The sequence below is a fragment of the Asparagus officinalis genome, chromosome 6, assembly GCF_001876935.1.
Source record: "Asparagus officinalis chromosome 6, Aspof.V1, whole genome shotgun sequence".
Classification (NCBI taxonomy): Eukaryota; Viridiplantae; Streptophyta; class Magnoliopsida; order Asparagales; family Asparagaceae; genus Asparagus; species Asparagus officinalis.
This window is the reverse complement of record NC_033799.1, coordinates 17,695,656-17,713,696: the sequence shown is the minus strand read 5'-3', so window position 1 is coordinate 17,713,696 and position 18,041 is coordinate 17,695,656. Positions and strand designations below refer to the sequence as shown.

The following is an 18,041-nucleotide window of genomic DNA, read 5'->3' as shown; positions in this document are numbered from 1 at the left end:
CCTTTGTGATTGTGTATGGAAGGCTTCTGAATCATTATCTTGACATTGCTCCATTGCCTAAGCTTCCCGGATAGAGTGTTCCTGCAGAACATATGGTTGAAAAGATACGGCCTATCCAACAGGAAGTAAAGGAGAAGATAGAATAGTCTAATGCTAAGTATAAGAATGATGTTGATTGACACAGGAGGAATAAGGTGTTTGAAGAGAGAGACATGGTGATGGTGGTTCTGCAAAAAGAACATTTTCCCGTGGGTACCTACAACAAGCTGAAAAATAAGAAGTATGGTCCATGCAAAATACTAAAGAATATTAGCGACAATGCTTATGTGGTTGACCTTCCTACAGATTTGGGTATTTCCTAGTTTCAATGTTGCAGATTTGTTTGAGTATTACCCACCAGAAGAAACAACTATTCATACAAGTGTAAGCTCGGGGTCGAGCTCTTTTCAAGTAGGGGGCTGATATAGAACACGTAGCATACACGTTTATGTCAAAGTGGGACAGTCGAAAGCCCAAGTGCGGGCCTGATCGAATAAAATAATTATTTTTGAAGAAACGGTCGTAACTTTCAAACCGTACGTTGGAATTGGACGAATTATATATGAAAATCGACTATCTCGACGAGACGGAGCCATCCAAACCCACCCCTTCGGATTCGGTTTACGTTCTCCGTTTCGCCAAATTCCTTACGGTTTGAGAGATATTTGTATTTTTATCCGTTTTTTACTATTTTTAGTAATATTTTAGGAGTCTGTTTTGTTCTTTAAGGAGTTTTAATATTTTAGGAATTTTTTTACTATTTTGGTAGAGTTTGAGTCCTTGTAGGAGTCGTGTTTCCTTTTTTCTATTTAAGAAGAGTCTTGTAAGCCCTAGAGGCATAACTTTTGATTAATAAAATTTTGTTTTTTTTTCAATATTTACTTCGTGGATTCGAAGCTCTTCGTGGATTCGAATATTGTCCTTTGTGGATTCCGAGGGTACAACTTCCGCGCTGCGTCAGATGATTAACAAACTATTTATAACTGTGTATTTTTCAGTATTTGTGTTTTGTTTAACATGTATCCAGGTTGAAAGGATTTGTGTCGTAATGATGATATCTGAAATGAAGTCAACACAATTCAAGTCAAAAATTCAAGAGCAAGCTTCATACACATTCAACTTAGGTATATTAGTTTAGGAGTTATATTTTGTGTGATAATACTTTAAGCTCAATTTTATACACACACGTATTTCACATTTTAATCATAATATGTGTATTTTTTTGAGAAAACTTTGTGTTCTTGGTTTATGGACTAAATAATTCTAGTTTACATCTTTTCCTGAGACTATAAATTCATTCAAAAGATTTCAAAACTTGGTTTAAGTTATTTTGTCAAAATCAAGCGTTTAAACGAACACGTATTTTTGAGATTTTGCAAAATGATGAGCTTTCACAAACAGGAAATGATATTTGAAATTTTTTTGTAACATGTTTATTTTCATGTCTATAAACATTTTTCCAAGTTTTATAATTTTTGAAATTTTTGCTATTTCTAAACCCACTTCAAAACTCATTTTTACTATGCAAATAAGTCCATGTGCATGCTTTCAGTCGACTGACAAGGACCATCAGTCGACTGAAGAAATCGCCTGAAATTAGTATTTGTTTCTGCTCAGTCGACTGATGTGCCATCAGTTGACCAAAGCAGCTGAGCAGTCGGCTGATGGTGCATCAGTCGACCGACGGGCTTTGAGCGGCTACCAATGGTCAGCTCATCAGTCGACCGATGAACCCACTAGTCGACTGATGGCTACTTTAACGGCTAGTTTCTAGTTTCCTGATTTTTAGGGATTTTGTTGTTTTTGTTAGATTTTTCTGGGTTTTTGGGGTTTGTTCTTGGAACCTATATATACCCCTTAGCCTCAACATTCTGATTCATCCAAGAAAAGTTTAAAACAAGTTTTTACAAGTTTGTTCAAACGTTTTTTAGTATATTGTTTATGTGAAGAGAGTTTCACAAGAAGAGGAGATAATTTTGGTTTGAGCTTTAATTTTATATCTCCATCTCTCTTGTTTTCAGAGAAGTCTTTTCTGAACTCAATCTCTAATAATTATATTTTGCTCATCATTTCTATAAGCTAGATTTTTAATTGAGTTTATATTTCATTTTACTCATTGATTGCACACACAACCTATTGAGCTTTTAGCATTTCACATTAAGTATAAATTGGGTTGTGGTGAGTGATACATTGAGTGTGAGCTTTATTTCGTTCTCATTCTTATTAGAGAACAAATCCTTTGTATTTGAGCTTTATTATTGAGAGAACACATTGTAATACACAAAAACACTTAGAGGAGTGGTTGGTGAGAGACGGGGTCAATTTTAAGAGTGGCGTCGGTTGTAAATCCTAGGGAGAGGTAGTAATTCCGAGCACTTGAGGAAGATGACACGGGCTAGGCCAACACTTAAAGGAGTGTGTTGTGTATTGACAATAGTGTGAGTTGTAAACGTTATCGGTTAGCGTTAAAAACCGAAATTGTGTAGTTGATTTGCGATATAGTGGAGATTCTCATCGAGGGTGAGAAGCGGAGACGTAGGTCAAGGGTGACCGAACTCCATGATCATTTGCTTGTGTTTGAGTTTAGTATTGATGTATTTTTTTATCTCATTGTTTATATCGCCTATTGCTTCATATTTGTTTAATCCTGCATATATCTCCTTGTATATCACTTTTGTTAGGATATATTGTTAAATAGTTTTAATTTGGCATCGATATGGATTAGATTAGCAAATATCCTATTCACCCTCCCCCCAGGGTATTTTAATTTTGTATCAGAACTTGGTGCTCTTTGATTTGTGGCTTAATCGTCTAGAGTCAAAGATCCTCGCCTTTATATTTTGTTAATTTACTTTTGAGATTGATTTTATCTTGCTTGCATAATATATCATGGATATGCACGGTGCGCCTAGTTTAGGTTATGCCATTAATGTTGCTCCAAAATTAAATAATTTTTCTTATGCTCAATGGTGTGTTAGATTTAAACTTTTTGTTAAATCTAAACATTTTGATTTATGAAAACTTATTGATTATGTTTATGTTGTACTCACTTTGGAGAAATCCAAGTGGAGTAATGATGATAAGAGAATGTTTACAATGAACAAGCTCTTGTTAGAATTTTTGCTTAATGCTTTTGACTCATCTATATCTAACAAACTTGCTTCGTTTGATAGTGCTTACAAATTATAGAAATTTATAGAAGCACATCAAGAAAACTTGGAGGAGATCCAACGTGCTTTGGTGTATTCTACTTCAAGTAAGATTGGAGCATCTTCATCATGCACACTGGCACTAGGCGATAGCCCTAGTGAGGTATGCGAGTCTGATTTCGATGATGATTTATCTATTGAAGAACTCGCTTGTGCTTATGATAGATTAATGCATGGCTATAAAAAATTTCATCATAATTTTATAGATTTAAAAAGCAAGTATGTAAATTTGAATCTGATCATGAAACACTAGCATCTAAGTTTGATATCATTGCTAATGAAAATGTTAATCTTAAAGAAAGCAATAAAAAATTAAAAATGGATATTGCTAGTTTATCTCATGAGAAAAGTGATGCCATATTAGAAATAGAAAATATTAGTAATGAATTTAATACTCTTAAGAATAACCATATATGTTCTACTTCTAATGACAATGCATTTGTGCAAAATAATGAGTTGAATCATATTAAAAATTGCATATCATCCTTAGATTCAACAATAAAAACATGTATTGCAAACAATAACAAGCTTATGGACTTGTGTACAAAGTCCCATATAAGTTCTTCCAAAACACCCACACATTATGCACACATGTATAACAAAGTTTATAAGTGCTCTATTTGCGACCGTAAAGGTCATCTTGCAAAATTTTGTTATAATGCTCAAAAATTTATCAAGTCCAAAAATGTTGCTACTTGTGAATCCCATCAAGCTTCATCACAACATACATATACACATGCACATAAAATTCATCATAAGCATGCAAATGTGTATAAATGTGATTTTTGTGATCGTTTTGGTCATTTGATAAAATTTTGTTTTGATTTAAAAAGAGTTTCACATTAGCAAAATGTATTTAAAAGACCATATATGCTTGCAAATGATTCTCGTGCACAACCACAAGGTCAACAAAAATAAATGCACCTATTTCATTGCACATATTGCAATCGAAAGGGTCATTTGCATGAATATTGTTATGACCGTATCCGTGCATAAAATACGCCCGACTAGGGTCACAACCCAAGGACATTGAGCTTTAATGATAGGGATCATGTCCCTAAACAATCCGGCATCAAGAACATTTGGGTGCCAAAATAAATTTAACTTTATTTATTTTGATTTTTGATTTTGCTTTTCATGTCTGTTTTACAATGAAAATTTATCAAAACTCTTAATTATTTAAATTCATTTTTTTTTAAACATTAAAAGGAAAATATGTTCAAATACACATTGTTGAAAAATTAAAAATGGATTTTTAAATGTCTTGTTTTCAAAAACCATAGTTCATGACACTTCTTAAAAACTGTATTTTAAATTATCAGTCGACTGATCAGTCGACCGATAGCTGCTCTCAGTCGAGCGATCAGTCAACTGACGAGTTTACAGTTTTCAGGTTTTCATTGTGTTTAGTCTTCAAACCCGACCCATTTGAGACCCAACTTGCTTAGAGCCGTTGATCTCATGTATGAATCAATCCTGGCCCTTGATCATTCATATATATGTTAGAAATCCAATTCCCTTTCTTCCCAAACCCTTAGTCGACCTAAAACCCTAACCTTTAATCTTTGAGTCGCCTAGTCGACCGTAGCCTTAGTCAGTCGTTTGAGCCCCTGCCGAGAGCCTGTTGCTGGTGAGTTCTCTATTTTTTGGATCCTCTCTTGTCGCTCGGTATAATCTCTTTCACTCGTCTCAATTCCAGCTTTTACTTGTTTGGTTGTTGGTCTAGAGCTTTTCACCTAGGGTTGCTTTTGATCTTAGATTGTTTGAGATCACTGTCATTTGCTTAATTTTATCTATTAATCATGTCCCGATCTCACCCCAAAAGAGCAAGATCTAGTAGACCCGAACCCGCACCCGCTCCCACTACTGAATTTGCTTATTATTATTGATACATTTGTGATCCATCTTTGATTAATAGATATCGTATTTATTGCCAACTCATAATGTTTCCTAGGAGATCTGTCAAGTTTGACGATTTTGATCATTATCAGTTGCAAATATATTTTAATGATGTTAAACTATATGATTTGCTCTCTCTCACAAATCATCTACCATATTATCATAATCTTATACGTCTATTTTATGCTAATTTGCAACTTGATCAAACTGATGCTAATACCCCCTTCATTACCTCTAGTGTTAAGAATCGTCGTATTGTTTTTATTGTCCATCAATTAGCTGAGATTCTTAACATTCCTTTTGGTGATATTGTCCTGAAATATATTGATTGTGATGAAGAAAATATATTATCTTTAATCCTCCTTCCAGGACAACATCTTCTTCTTGATAACAGCTCAGTTTCACCTCTTGGTCGTTCATTGTTCGTATCCTTTCCTACAACATAATTTCCAAAACTGAGGGTTATGATCATTTTTCTGAAGAGCTGACTAATGGCATTTATGCTCTTGTTGCAAACCTTAATGTCAAATGGTGCAAGGTTATTTTTGATATCATGGCAACAATCCACACGAAATTCCGTCCTTTTGGAGCTTTTCTAACTAAAATTTTCACTCATTTTGAGGTGGATTTGTCTGATGAATCTCATGTTCACATTCATGACTTCTTTAACTCAATTGTGCTCTCTAGGATGAATCTCCATGTCACCCAGTTTCATTTAGGTCATCCTGATGCTTCTCCCATAGGTGATTCATCATCTCAGCCTTCTAGCTCTAGGGCTCATACCCGTCCTCCTCGTGCGTCATCTTCCACCCCTTCGAGTATTCCAGACTATATTATTAACCGTATGGATAGTTTAGAGGAGAGAGTATTTGATCGCCTGAGTGATCTTGAGCGAATGCAAGAAGAAATTCGTGCTGAAGTTGTGTATTGGCATGGTGAGCTCTTGGGTAGGCAGAATGAAGGGTTTGTTCGGATTGAGTATATTCAGGACGAGCTCATGTCTAGGCAGGATGAGATTTCGAGGGTCCAGCGTTAGCTTTTTGATTTATATATGCACCCTCCTCCTCCTCCTCCGGGTCCCGGGCCTTCTGAGATATGAAGACAAAATTTTTCTATTTGGACTTGTATTTTGTTGTTTGAACTATGTGTTTTTATCTTATTTGGTTTGTAGTCTTGATTTGAATTATGTATTTTGGCTTGTTTTGGTTTGAACAATGAGTTTGAGTTTATGAGATCATTGTAAACACTCTGGTGATGATATTTATGTGTTTGAGTTTATGGATCATCCTCATTGTATTTGATAATGTATTCTTTTATGTGGTTAGTGATTTATGTTTGCTCACATAGCTATCATGCATATATTCTTTTGTGATGCAAAAATACGTATAATAGAGGGAGAAACAAGTGTTTTAAGCTTGCTTGGTTTCTTTTATATGTATTGCCTCAATAATTATTGCATACATCTTATATGATATTTTGATAAGGGGAGCAATCCTTATTATGATTATACTCACCCATGTTTATAAGTAGGGGGAGCATCCGCTCTCTTTCTATTTTGTTGTTTTCCCCCATTTTGATGTTGACAAATGGGGATAGACGAGTGCTTTGTGAGTATATTGTTTGTGTTTTATTCATTTATATATATTAAGAAAATTGTTTGTCATCATCAAAAAGGAAGAGATTGCTAGGACTCATGTTTATGAGCCTACTATCTAATCTAGTTTTGATGATTAACAAACAATTTATAACTGTGTATTTTTCCAGTATTTTTGTTTTGTTTAACATGTATCCAGGTTGAAAGGATTTGAGTCGTAACGATGATATCTGAAATGAAGCCAACACAATTCAAGTAAATGATTCAAGAGCAAGCTTCATATACAATCAACTTCTGTATATTAGTTTAGGAGTTATATTTTGTGTGATAATATTTTAAGCTCAATTTTATACACACGCATTTTTCATTTTTATCATAATATGTGTATTTTTGAGAAAACTTTGCGTTCTTGGTTTATGGACTAAATAATTCTAGTTTACATCTTTTCCTAAGACTATAAATTCATTCAAAATATTTCAAAACTTGGTTTAAGTCATTTTGTCAAAATCAAGCATTTAAATGAACACGTATTTTTAAGATTTTACAAAATGATGAGCTTTCACAAACGGGAAATGGTATTTAAAAAATTTCTTATGTAACATGTTTATTTTCATGTCTATAAACATTTCCCCAAGTTTTATAATTTTTGGAATTCATTTGCTATTTTTAAATCCACTTCAAAACTCACTTTTACTGTGCAAATAAGTCCCTGTGCATGCTTTCAGTCGACTGACAAGGACCATCAATCGACAGAAAAAATCGCCTGGAACTAGCAATTGTTTCTGCTCAGTCGACTGATGCACCATCAATCAACCGAAACAGCTCATCAGTCGGCTGATGGTGCATCAGTCGGTTGATGGTGCATCAGTCGACCGACGGGCTTTGAGCGGTTACCAACGGTCAGCTCATCAGTCGACCGATGAACCCATCAATCAACTGACGACTATTGTAACGGCTAGTTTCCAGTTTCCTGATTTTCAAGGATTTTGTTATTTTTGTTGGATTTTTCTGGGTTTTTGGGGTTTGTTCTTGGAACCTATATATACTCCTTAGCCTCAACATTCTGATTCATCCAAGAAAAGTTTAAAATAAGTTTTTACAAGTTTGTTTAAATGTTTTTTAGTATATTGTTTATGTGAAGAGAGTTTCACAAGAAGAGAAGATAATTTCGGTTTGAGCTTCAATTTTATATCTCCATCTCTCTTGTTTTCAGAGAAGTCTTTTCTAAACTCAATCTCTAACAATTATATTTTGCTCATCATTTCTATAAGCTAGATTTTTAATTGAGTTTATATTTCATTTTACTTATTGATTGCACACACAACCTATTGAGCTTTTAGCATTTCACATTAAGTATAAATTGGGTTGTGATGAGTGATACATTGAGTGTGAGCTTTATTTGGTTCTCATTCTTATTAGAGAACAAATCCTTTGTATTTGAGCTTTATTGTTGAGAAACACATTGTAATACACAAGAATACTTAGAGGAGTGGCTGGTGAGAGACGGGATCAATTTCAAGAGTGGCGTCGATTGTAAATCCTAGGGAAATGTAGTAATTCCGAGCACTTGAGGAAGGTGACACGGACTAGGCCAACACTTAGAGGAGTGTGTTGTGTATTGATAATTATGTGAGATATAAACGTTATCGGTGAGCATTAAAAGCCGAAATTGAGTAGTTGATTTGTGATATAGTGGAGATTCTCCTCAAGAGTGAGGAGCGAAGACGTAGATCAAAAGTGACCGAACTCCGTGATCATTTGCTTGTGTTTGAGTTTGGTATTGACGTATTTTTATTGTCTCATTGTTTATATTGCCTATTGTTTCATATTTGTTTAATCTTACATATATCTCCTTGTATATCACTTTTGCTAGGATATATTGTTTATTAGTTTTAATTTGACATCGACATCAGATTAGATTAGCAAATACCCTATTCACCCCCTTCTAGGGTACTTTCACAAGGCTTGTGAGTATTCATCCAAGAGGACACGGTTCGATGGATTGTATAAGGAATATAGTCGTGCTAAAAGAATGCCAAGCCCTTTGCGCAACCACAAGCATAGACAGAAAAATTAGAGAGTACTGAAATTTAAGCGGGGCTTCGGCATGCTATACGAGAGGTACATTTTGCACGCTACAATTTTGAACCGGATATACATACAACTTCGTCAAGGAAGAATCAGATTATCCGCTGCATATAAACACACATTCGTTGCTAATGAGCTGACATCTCAGTTCGTTAAATGAGCAACCAGAGGCGATGGTGAGACCTACACATTCGATGTGACCAGCAGAATGAGGCATTAGTCACCTAATACTCAAAGTTTTCCTACATTAAAAAAATGATGTTATACTGTGATCAACCACCTGTATAAAAAGCATAAGTTAACTAATAGTTAGTCTATATGTTATACTGTGATCAACAACCTACCTCAGAAAGTAAGCTCTGGCAACCGTAAGATGCAACGTGATACACCATCACATACTCAAGATAGGAACATCAGCAACTTGTATATGCTTCGCTTAATATTTTGCTATAAACCATACCACAAGTTTTGACACAATTAACAGTACAAAGAATTAATAGACAAGCAACCAAGTTCCAACTATGCCAACAAGCTCAACCAAGAAAACAGTCACGAAACCCATGCGCACTCGAAACTTTTCACGTTGAATTCAGCACCAAAGCAAATGAGTGTGTTTGAAGTGCTTCAAACCCATTTGAACGCTGCACACCTTATACCTGCTATCGTATCACACCTTGATCTTGCTGCACACTGGACTAGATTAAAAGAACTATATTTCTATAGCAGATGTCTAAGGAGATAATTACCCGGTTCCAAACCTATTCGGAATGCATATCCATAGAAGAATCTGTGGAATTGGGATCTTTGTTCAGATTAAATGGTTCATGGTTTCGAGATCCATTTCCGGCGTGCAAAATGCCATGTCCAACTGTTGCCTGAGGAAACGGACCAGAAGAGGTTTGGATGCTGGAGTTTTGTGAAGGTTGGTATCTTTGAGACGTTGATGAATCCTCTCCGATATCTATCTCACGCTGCAAGACCAGGAATATTTTCTAACAAGTTAGTGGAGGTAGAGCAATATGTGAACATAAACACTCAGGTATAGCCACTAAGAAGCCAGCAGCTTTAGGCTCTGTTTGGCAAAACTAGCTGAAAGCTGCGAGATTATAACTGAAAGCTGTTAAGCTAGCTGAAAGCTGTGAAATTATAACTGAAAGCTGTTAGCTGTGTAGCTAGCTGATTGACTAGAGCTGTTTAGCAAAAGTAGCTGTACAACTAGCTTAAGTTTGTTAAATGACTAAAAAAGACATGCAATATTATTGATATAAAATTAGAATTATTAGGGGCAAAAACGGAAAACAAAAATTGGCAGCTCCTTCCTAAAGACAAACGCTACTTGAGGTAGCTTTTCAAAAGCTACTTGCAAAAGACACAATCTCTAAAATAATCTCCTCTTATTTTTTGTCACCAAACAGCTCTACTAGCTTATTGACCAAGTCAATAAGACACAAGCTCTTAGATAAGACACTTTTTTTGGTTGCCAAACAGTGCCTTAGTAGATTAGAACAACGAAAAGACAAAACCACGTAACCTTATGAGATTGTACATTGAGTGATCAGCTGGTACATATTACGGAAACATATATTTGCTTCACGGAACGTTACATCTTCCAACGTCCAATCTTAATAAAGATGCTAATATCAAAATAAACAGCAAAAAAAGTAACTTTCCAGAATTACCCACATTTTAATTAACTAAAAAACTTGGAGTAATGACGGTAGTAGTGAAGGAGGAAGTAGTGGGGTTAATAGAGATGGTATGAACCAGGGTGTAGTAGAGCGAAGAGCAAGTGGATCCAATTTCATTAAAGTTATAACGAGAAGGTGGTGATGGACCATGGCGCTAACGGAGGGATACAAAGTGGATTAGGGCTTAACAAAAAGGGGAAGTTGAAGGAATAAGGAGAAGCTAGAAAGGTGGAGAAGGTACTAGTGGAGGAGGTAGAATTGGGCTGTGTAAACTCTCAATAAAAATATGGAGCTGCCTACAAAAACTTTATCTGGATCCTTGTAATGAATGATGACCTCTGGCTATACATACACATTGTTTATATACATAGAAAGCAATAAGAAAGCTCTTTCCACACTCTCATTCCTAAATTTTCTGAAACTTTTACATAATAATGCCAGGATATAAACCTTCGCAGCATGATAACAGTTAAAAAAGGTCTTCAATGAATGAACAACAATGACAAACCTGACACTAACTAGGAAAAAAAATCAGGTTATTAATGAAGAAAGGAGGAGATGTAGGCTTAACTCTTAAGAGAACTTGGTTTGAAACCGTAAAGAATGATATGATTAATGATAGCCCTCAACAAAACTGAGTGAGAGGATTCATGTAGCCGATCCCAAAAGTTTGGGATAAAGGCTTTGTTGCTGCTGCTGTTGTTTTACCAACTGCAGACCTAAGCAACAAGCATGTCAATAACACAGCCATATAGATACAGTATAAGTTCCTATATTTCAACCTTGATAATAAATGCCCCATAACATAGGTTGCAGCAAACTAAAAAAATCCTTAAACAATATCAGCAAAGGAAAATATAAGAAATAAGAACAAGCAAAATTGACCCACGCAATACTGCGGTATTAGCGTAGAAAACCCCAAAAATTAACCGTTTAAATATTGCATTTAAAAAATACACCACATATTGAACCATAGAACAAAACTATAGCAGTTAAAGCAAAATGTAACAACTTATATCATAAATCAAACTACTAAAATACAAATTAGTGGTTTATTTTAGGTCCAAGTGTGATTTTGGAAGAGGGCAGGTTATAAAAATAACTGGCTACTTTGGGTTTATAGAAAAAAAAATCTTTTTCTATAAGTAGGTGGGTTAAAAAAACAATACATTGAGGTTATACGCCAAAAACCCATATACAGTTTGTCATGACACGAAATTAGTTTTTAAAACAAAAACCAAAACCAAAAAAAATCTAAACATTTGGTTTAAAAATACATCCTACACCCAACCATTTTGAACAGATATACAGCAAATTAGATCAAAATCTAGCAACATATTGAATATCGAACCGTTGAAATAAAACGCGGTTTTAAAATTAACTCGATGGAATATTTTGGGTCTAAGAGTGAGGTTCGAAGTCGGTGGGATTAAAAATAAATAGAGGTAAAACTTTGAATTTATAGGGGAAAAAAACATGTGGTTTAAAAGTCAATGGGTTGTAAAACTTGGGGCTATGGACAAAAATCCATCTACAGTATGCAATGACGAGACATTAATGTGAGAATGCCAATGTTACAGAAAACGCTAGGCAACCTAGGCATCGGATTTCCGACACCTACAACTCAAGTGGGGCCCATGTGTTTTTCCTTTTTTATAAATAATGTTATTAAAAGCGCTAGGTTATAGAAAGCGCTAAGTGGCCTAGGCATCGGGGCGCGGCCTAAGCGCTTGTTTTATTTTTTTAATTACAATCAATATTATCAAAAGTGCTAGGCAACCTAGGCATCGGAGCACCTAGGGCCTAAGTGGTTTTTTTATTTTTAATTACAATCAGTATTATCAAAAGTGCTAGGCACCTCTAGGTGCTAAACTAGTACCTAGCATCTAGGTGATAGGCTTAGAAGAATTTCTTTTTTCGTTTAAGTGGTGGCAAAGGAGGTTTCGCTAAAGATTGGAAAGTCAGAGGTATTCGTAGTTGGTGGAGGAGGCCAGAGGAGTTCGGAGGAGATTGGAGGACGTGGAGGCAATAGAATAAATCATGACCAAGACCTCATAGTACACTCTGCATAAGCGGTCTCCGCTTCCCTTAGCACTCTCTAGACCTAAGCAGGCGGGGCCTAGGCGGCGTAGGTACCACCTAAGCCTAGGCAAGAACCTAAACAGACTAGGCGAGGTTTTAAAACATTGAAAAATGCTAAGTAACTATTTAAGCAGTTAGGTTAAATATACACCTTATAGGTGTCGTTGTGCGGAGAATATCAAATTGAGAAAGGTAGGGAAACTAGAACACGCATTTGTATTTGATTAATACGGGGAATAACAAACAAAACAAAAAAGAGATAGTGCGGAGTGAAAAGTACTACTTTGCGGAAGTTTATATGTGTCACTTTGTCACATGTGGAAAAAAGAAATATTTCTAAGAAAGAAGTTGCAGATAGAATACAAAACTTGTTTTCATGTAGCTCAATTGTAGTTTCAACGGAAGACCACCAGGCTCCTGGATTTCATTATCATGTTGCCTTCAAACATAACAATGCGTCTAAAAATACGGCTACCAAGAGAATCCGAGAAGCTTTTCCTGAACTTGAGGGCTGCCAATGTGATGTTAGATTTTTTAAGGGGTTCGGGAAACTTGTCCTTTATGTAACAAAAGAAGATAGCAATCCTTATGTGTGGGGGAACCTTTCTCAATTTGATATTCTCTGCCACTTAAGAGAAAAATATAGCAAGTTATAGCAAATTGTAGCAACTTACACCATATACCAAATTGTTGAAATATAAATGGCTTTAAAATCAATTCAATAGTGGTGATTCTTGGTCTAATAATGGTTTTAGAAGTGGGTCTATAAGTAATTTAGGAAGTGGGTAAGTTTAAAAATAAATGGGGTACGGGTTTAAAATAACCATTTATATTACATTATATTATATTATTATATTAATTTTCAAACGCTAATTGTGGCACGTTGGGTCTAGGAATAATTGTGGCGGGCAAAAAACAAAATTGGGTGAAATTTGGCTTCACACGGAAAAACTAACATTTATATATATTTTACTAACCTAATGGGAGTTGCACTGCAGCGGCTACAGTGCCAATCTATAGTGCAACTTCCAATAGCTTTGGTAGATAGTAATAGAATATGAAGAGTTAATAAGAGACTAACTTCAAAACACTAAAAAAATTATAGGAGACTAATCTCATAATGTGAAGATTTGGACCAATTTCGAAATATGAAAGATTTGGGGGACTAACAAGAAGCTCTAATTATTTAAATATTGCTGTCTTGTCCTATTTCTATCAATGTACTTGTTTTCATTTGTTTATTACTCATTGTAACTGTGTTTGACATTTCTATTGTGCAACTTCCAATAGCTTTAGTAGACAGTAATAAAATATGAAGAGTTGCAAGGCTAGCTTTAAAACACTTCAAATTTTTGAAGACTAAACTCATAATGTGAAGATTTGGAGGACCAATTTCAAAATATGAAAGACTTGGGGGACTAACAAGAAACTCTAATTATTTAAATATGACTGTGTGTTGTCCTATTAGTTGCTAGCAATGTACTTGTTTCCATTTGTTATTTACTCCGTGTAACTATGTTTAACGTGGCCTGCATTCTGCTTTGTGTTTTCATTTTTTTATTTTACCATCTACCAAAGTCTTAGAAGCTATCAAGCTACAGTATTTAACTACAGGGGAACTTCCAACAACTTTAGTAGATAATATAATTTAATATAATAAGAAGCATAGATAGAAATAAATACTATATCACGGACTCTGCGTAGTGGTAAACACTTTCGAGCGAAGTTCATTAGCAAGAAACAGTCATCTCCAAATAATCATGACATAATTCACAAAAATATGTACATAGGTAAATGATTTGTTCTAGGAAGAGAAACAACAAAAGTAATAATTTACTAAATTAAAAAGTGTTACAAAAGAAAAGTATAAGCAATTGGCAGAACCTGCAAATAGGCAACTATATCAGCTGCAGTCACTCTTGATGTTTCTTGATGTTGTCTCAATATCCACTGGTACAGTTTCTCCTATACACAATGTAGACAGAAGAACAAGCTTTAGAATAAATATGCTCATACAGCACCAAGCTCTTTCACCAAAATGAAGCGATTAAGATATGAACAAAACACACAAAAGAGTAGCAGGACAGAAACCATAATAAATGTCTAAATGGCAACCATAATATGGACTCTCTTTCAATTATATTATCAGGAATTCTAGACCCTATGTTATGAAAGCAAATGTGTTTCTCCTCCTGGGAACACAAGGAGTTAACTACCCACCTGCCTCCAAGATTTGCAGAAGTTACTATGTGAAGTTCGTAAATCAGATGCCCACAAGATCAGAGAACCAGAAAACAACCCTTGAATACAAAAAACTGTTCTATGTCAGAAAGCAAAATTTTCAAATAATTACATCAAATCAGCCATCCTACAGTTACAAGTTGCATTCCATATACCAATACCATTCTGAAATTACATGATCTTCCATCAGGGTCAACTGCTGACCAAATTGGTTTAATATTTGAAGGTCAAAAATAAAAGAAAGCACGGATGACATAAACAGAAGAAAAGTCTGTGAGACAATCATACTAGTAAGGGTGTTAGGGTGGAACCTCAACATCTAGGAAAACATCTATCATAATTAAAACACAGCATATAAAATCTACAATACAGATCATATAGATACATCAGATTCTAATGAAAGAAAGGGAGGCTGGAAAATTGCAAAAAAATTGTGGTTATTATTAAACTAGATTTTTGGCGCATGCATAAAAAGAAGATGCATAATTATTTTTTGAGGAAATAGCAATTAAAGAACTGTATAGAATACACTTACAAATAATATGTATGAAATGACACGAAGCAGCAAACAAACAAAAGATGCATTTCAAAAATTATATATTTAATGGTTTGCCCTTCTCTAGTGAAAATCTAATTTTACGGAGCATCAGATGTAGCAAAATTATAAACTTCATATACAAAGTAAGAGTCATGTATGCAAATAATGAAAAACAAAGGAAACTCATATCCAAAATTTTCTTCTTTCTTTTGGGTATCATACGGACTGGCAAAGTGAGAAATGTGTTACTTTAAGCAATGTAGGTACCCATAGACAATTTGATCTGATAGAAAACAGTAAACACAAATATTTTATACAAAAAATAGTGGTGAGGACAAAAGGAAAGCAAATGTTAAGCTTCCCTTAAATCCACACACTTGTGGATAATCCAAAAAAAAAGTCGTGTGATTGTTGATCTGATCTTAGTGATTTTTGACAGCTTAGTGTGCCCCTCCTGATTTGATTGTCAATTCTCCAGCTGCATTTAGTGACAAGTGATTGAGGGCAAGAGGTTATCTGAGATTGCATGAGATAATATATTTTCAATTAGTTCCATTGCTGATTAACGTGTATAGAAGTATAGTGGTCTCAAAAAGAAATGTATAGAACTATAAAATTTTTGTGCATTTTCCTGCATTGGATAAGTCTGATTCTCCTACTTAAATGTGTGTGCACATACATGTGCACACATAGGAGAATGTATTTAGGCTGGGATTTGAAGAGATATCAAACTATCAAAGTAAACTAGCAAACCTTAAATGTTATTTTGCAATTTGCAAGCAACTAAAGGAAAAGACACTAAATTAATAAGTGGCTAATGGATTCATGCAACTGTGATATTCGCATACTATGGTATGCAATGTGCAAGTAAATTCACTTTCTTCTAATATATCTCCTGCAATACACCAAGTCTAGACGCTCATCTCATGATAATCTAGTGAGTAATTTTTATATGTCCCCCTAATCTGATAAATCCAAACGCAGGTGTCTTTAAAGTCCATTGCGGTTTTGTAACTAATCATCAACAAACCTTATACTTAAAGTCCATTACACACCCTCCTAGATTGCAAATATATTCATATACAAACGCAATGAATGCAAAGATGCTTGACAATACCCGTGTGACACATTTACCCTAATAATAATGAATTGAACCTTCTGGAAAGTCTGGAACTATCATCTTTTAAACATGTAACCACTTCTGAAGAAAAAGCAACTCTAATTTTATGATGCAAAAGCAATCCCAATTAAAATTTATCTTCCAAATGCAAGCAGATGGCTTCATGGTTATTTGCCTCTAAGGTAGCAGACTCCGTGGTGCCAAATATGACAATTTAAAAAAAAACTAATTGCAAAGCACGCACTTGTCATAAGCAAACTCATTTCGCCGCAAATGATCCATGACGAAAAGCTACGGCCTAGCTAATAAGTTACAGTCCAAACGTAAGCATAATAATATTGAGATAAGTATATAACTCCATCCACGCCTCTCCATCAATACTGATGAAATCAACTACCAATTATAAATAATAATCTCCATGAGATATGATAAATCCATCCGTTTCACGTTAGATACCCCAAATAAGTATCTAATTTCCCCATTAATAAACACATCCAATTAGCCTGGCCTCATATTATTCCTCCCATCCAATTTCCCCACGGGCCGTTTCCCAATAAATAACTCGCCAAATACTTGGACTTTTACCACTAATCAGAGTGTGTCCAACCTTTTTTTCTCAATTTTCGATCAATAAACAGTTAAACGCCAACACACGATCACATTAATAATAATTATTATTATAATAAGACGAACTGAACAAACAAAATCCAAACGGATCAAACTCGAGCAATCCAATCATCATCGTCCGACCAAAGAGGAGGGAGAGAGAGAGAGAGAGGGACACGGACCAAAGCGTGGCGTTCTCCAGCTTGAAAGGAGAGCTTCTGCTGGTTCATCGCCTGCGTGTAGATCTGCGAGAGGGAGTTGGCGGCGCTGCAGAAGGTTGAGTACATGCTCCGCTCGACCTCGTCGAGACGACTCGCGACGGATTTCCTCTTCTTCGCCATCAGAATTTTAGAATCGAGTTTAGAGAGAGAGAGAGAACCCTAGAAATTAAGCAAGGAGAAAGAAAGGAACAAGACAATCCCTTGCCCGTTCTCTCTTTCTCTCTCTCCAAAAGGGCGAGGGAGGGGGCAGAGAAAGAGAGAGAGAGAGAGAGAGAGGAGTGTGGGGCCCGTGGTTTTATTCCTAATAATTTTTGTTGGGGGAAAATTGCTTCCAAGCTTCAAATTTAAAAAATCAGTGTGACTCAGTCCCTTTTTTTTACCTATATATGTGCTGCACCCCTAATTTTTGAAAAAATTATACCCCAGCCCCTCCCGCTCACATCTCCCCAAGTTTTAATGTATTTTATATCAAAATCCCAACTTTACCCTCCAGCTCACCTCTCCCTAAGCCTTCATTCTTTCTTCTTCTCCTCCTCCTTCACCCCCCCTCTGCCCCTTCCCTCAACTCTCTCCTCCTCTCCTCCTCCTCCTCCTCCTCCTCCTCCTCTCCAATCTTNGAAACGAAGCCGCCAACTCCCCAACCCACTCCAGATCCAACTCCTATAAGCACACAGCAGCCCCTCCCCCTATCCAAGCCAATTCCGGCCAACCTCAGC

General features: G+C 35.6%; 1 protein-coding gene across 1 annotated transcript; it reads right to left on the bottom strand.

Annotated features, from left to right (window-relative positions):
• LOC109844560 lies at window positions 8,823-17,582 on the bottom strand. The gene is made up of 4 exons (XM_020413647.1): window positions 17,287-17,582; window positions 14,484-14,564; window positions 9,174-9,800; window positions 8,823-9,071 (listed from the first exon to the last, which is right to left on the bottom strand). The coding sequence occupies exons 1-3, from the start codon at window positions 17,443-17,445 to the stop codon at window positions 9,588-9,590; spliced, it is 453 nt and encodes a 150-aa protein (XP_020269236.1). The 5' UTR covers window positions 17,446-17,582; the 3' UTR covers window positions 8,823-9,071; window positions 9,174-9,587.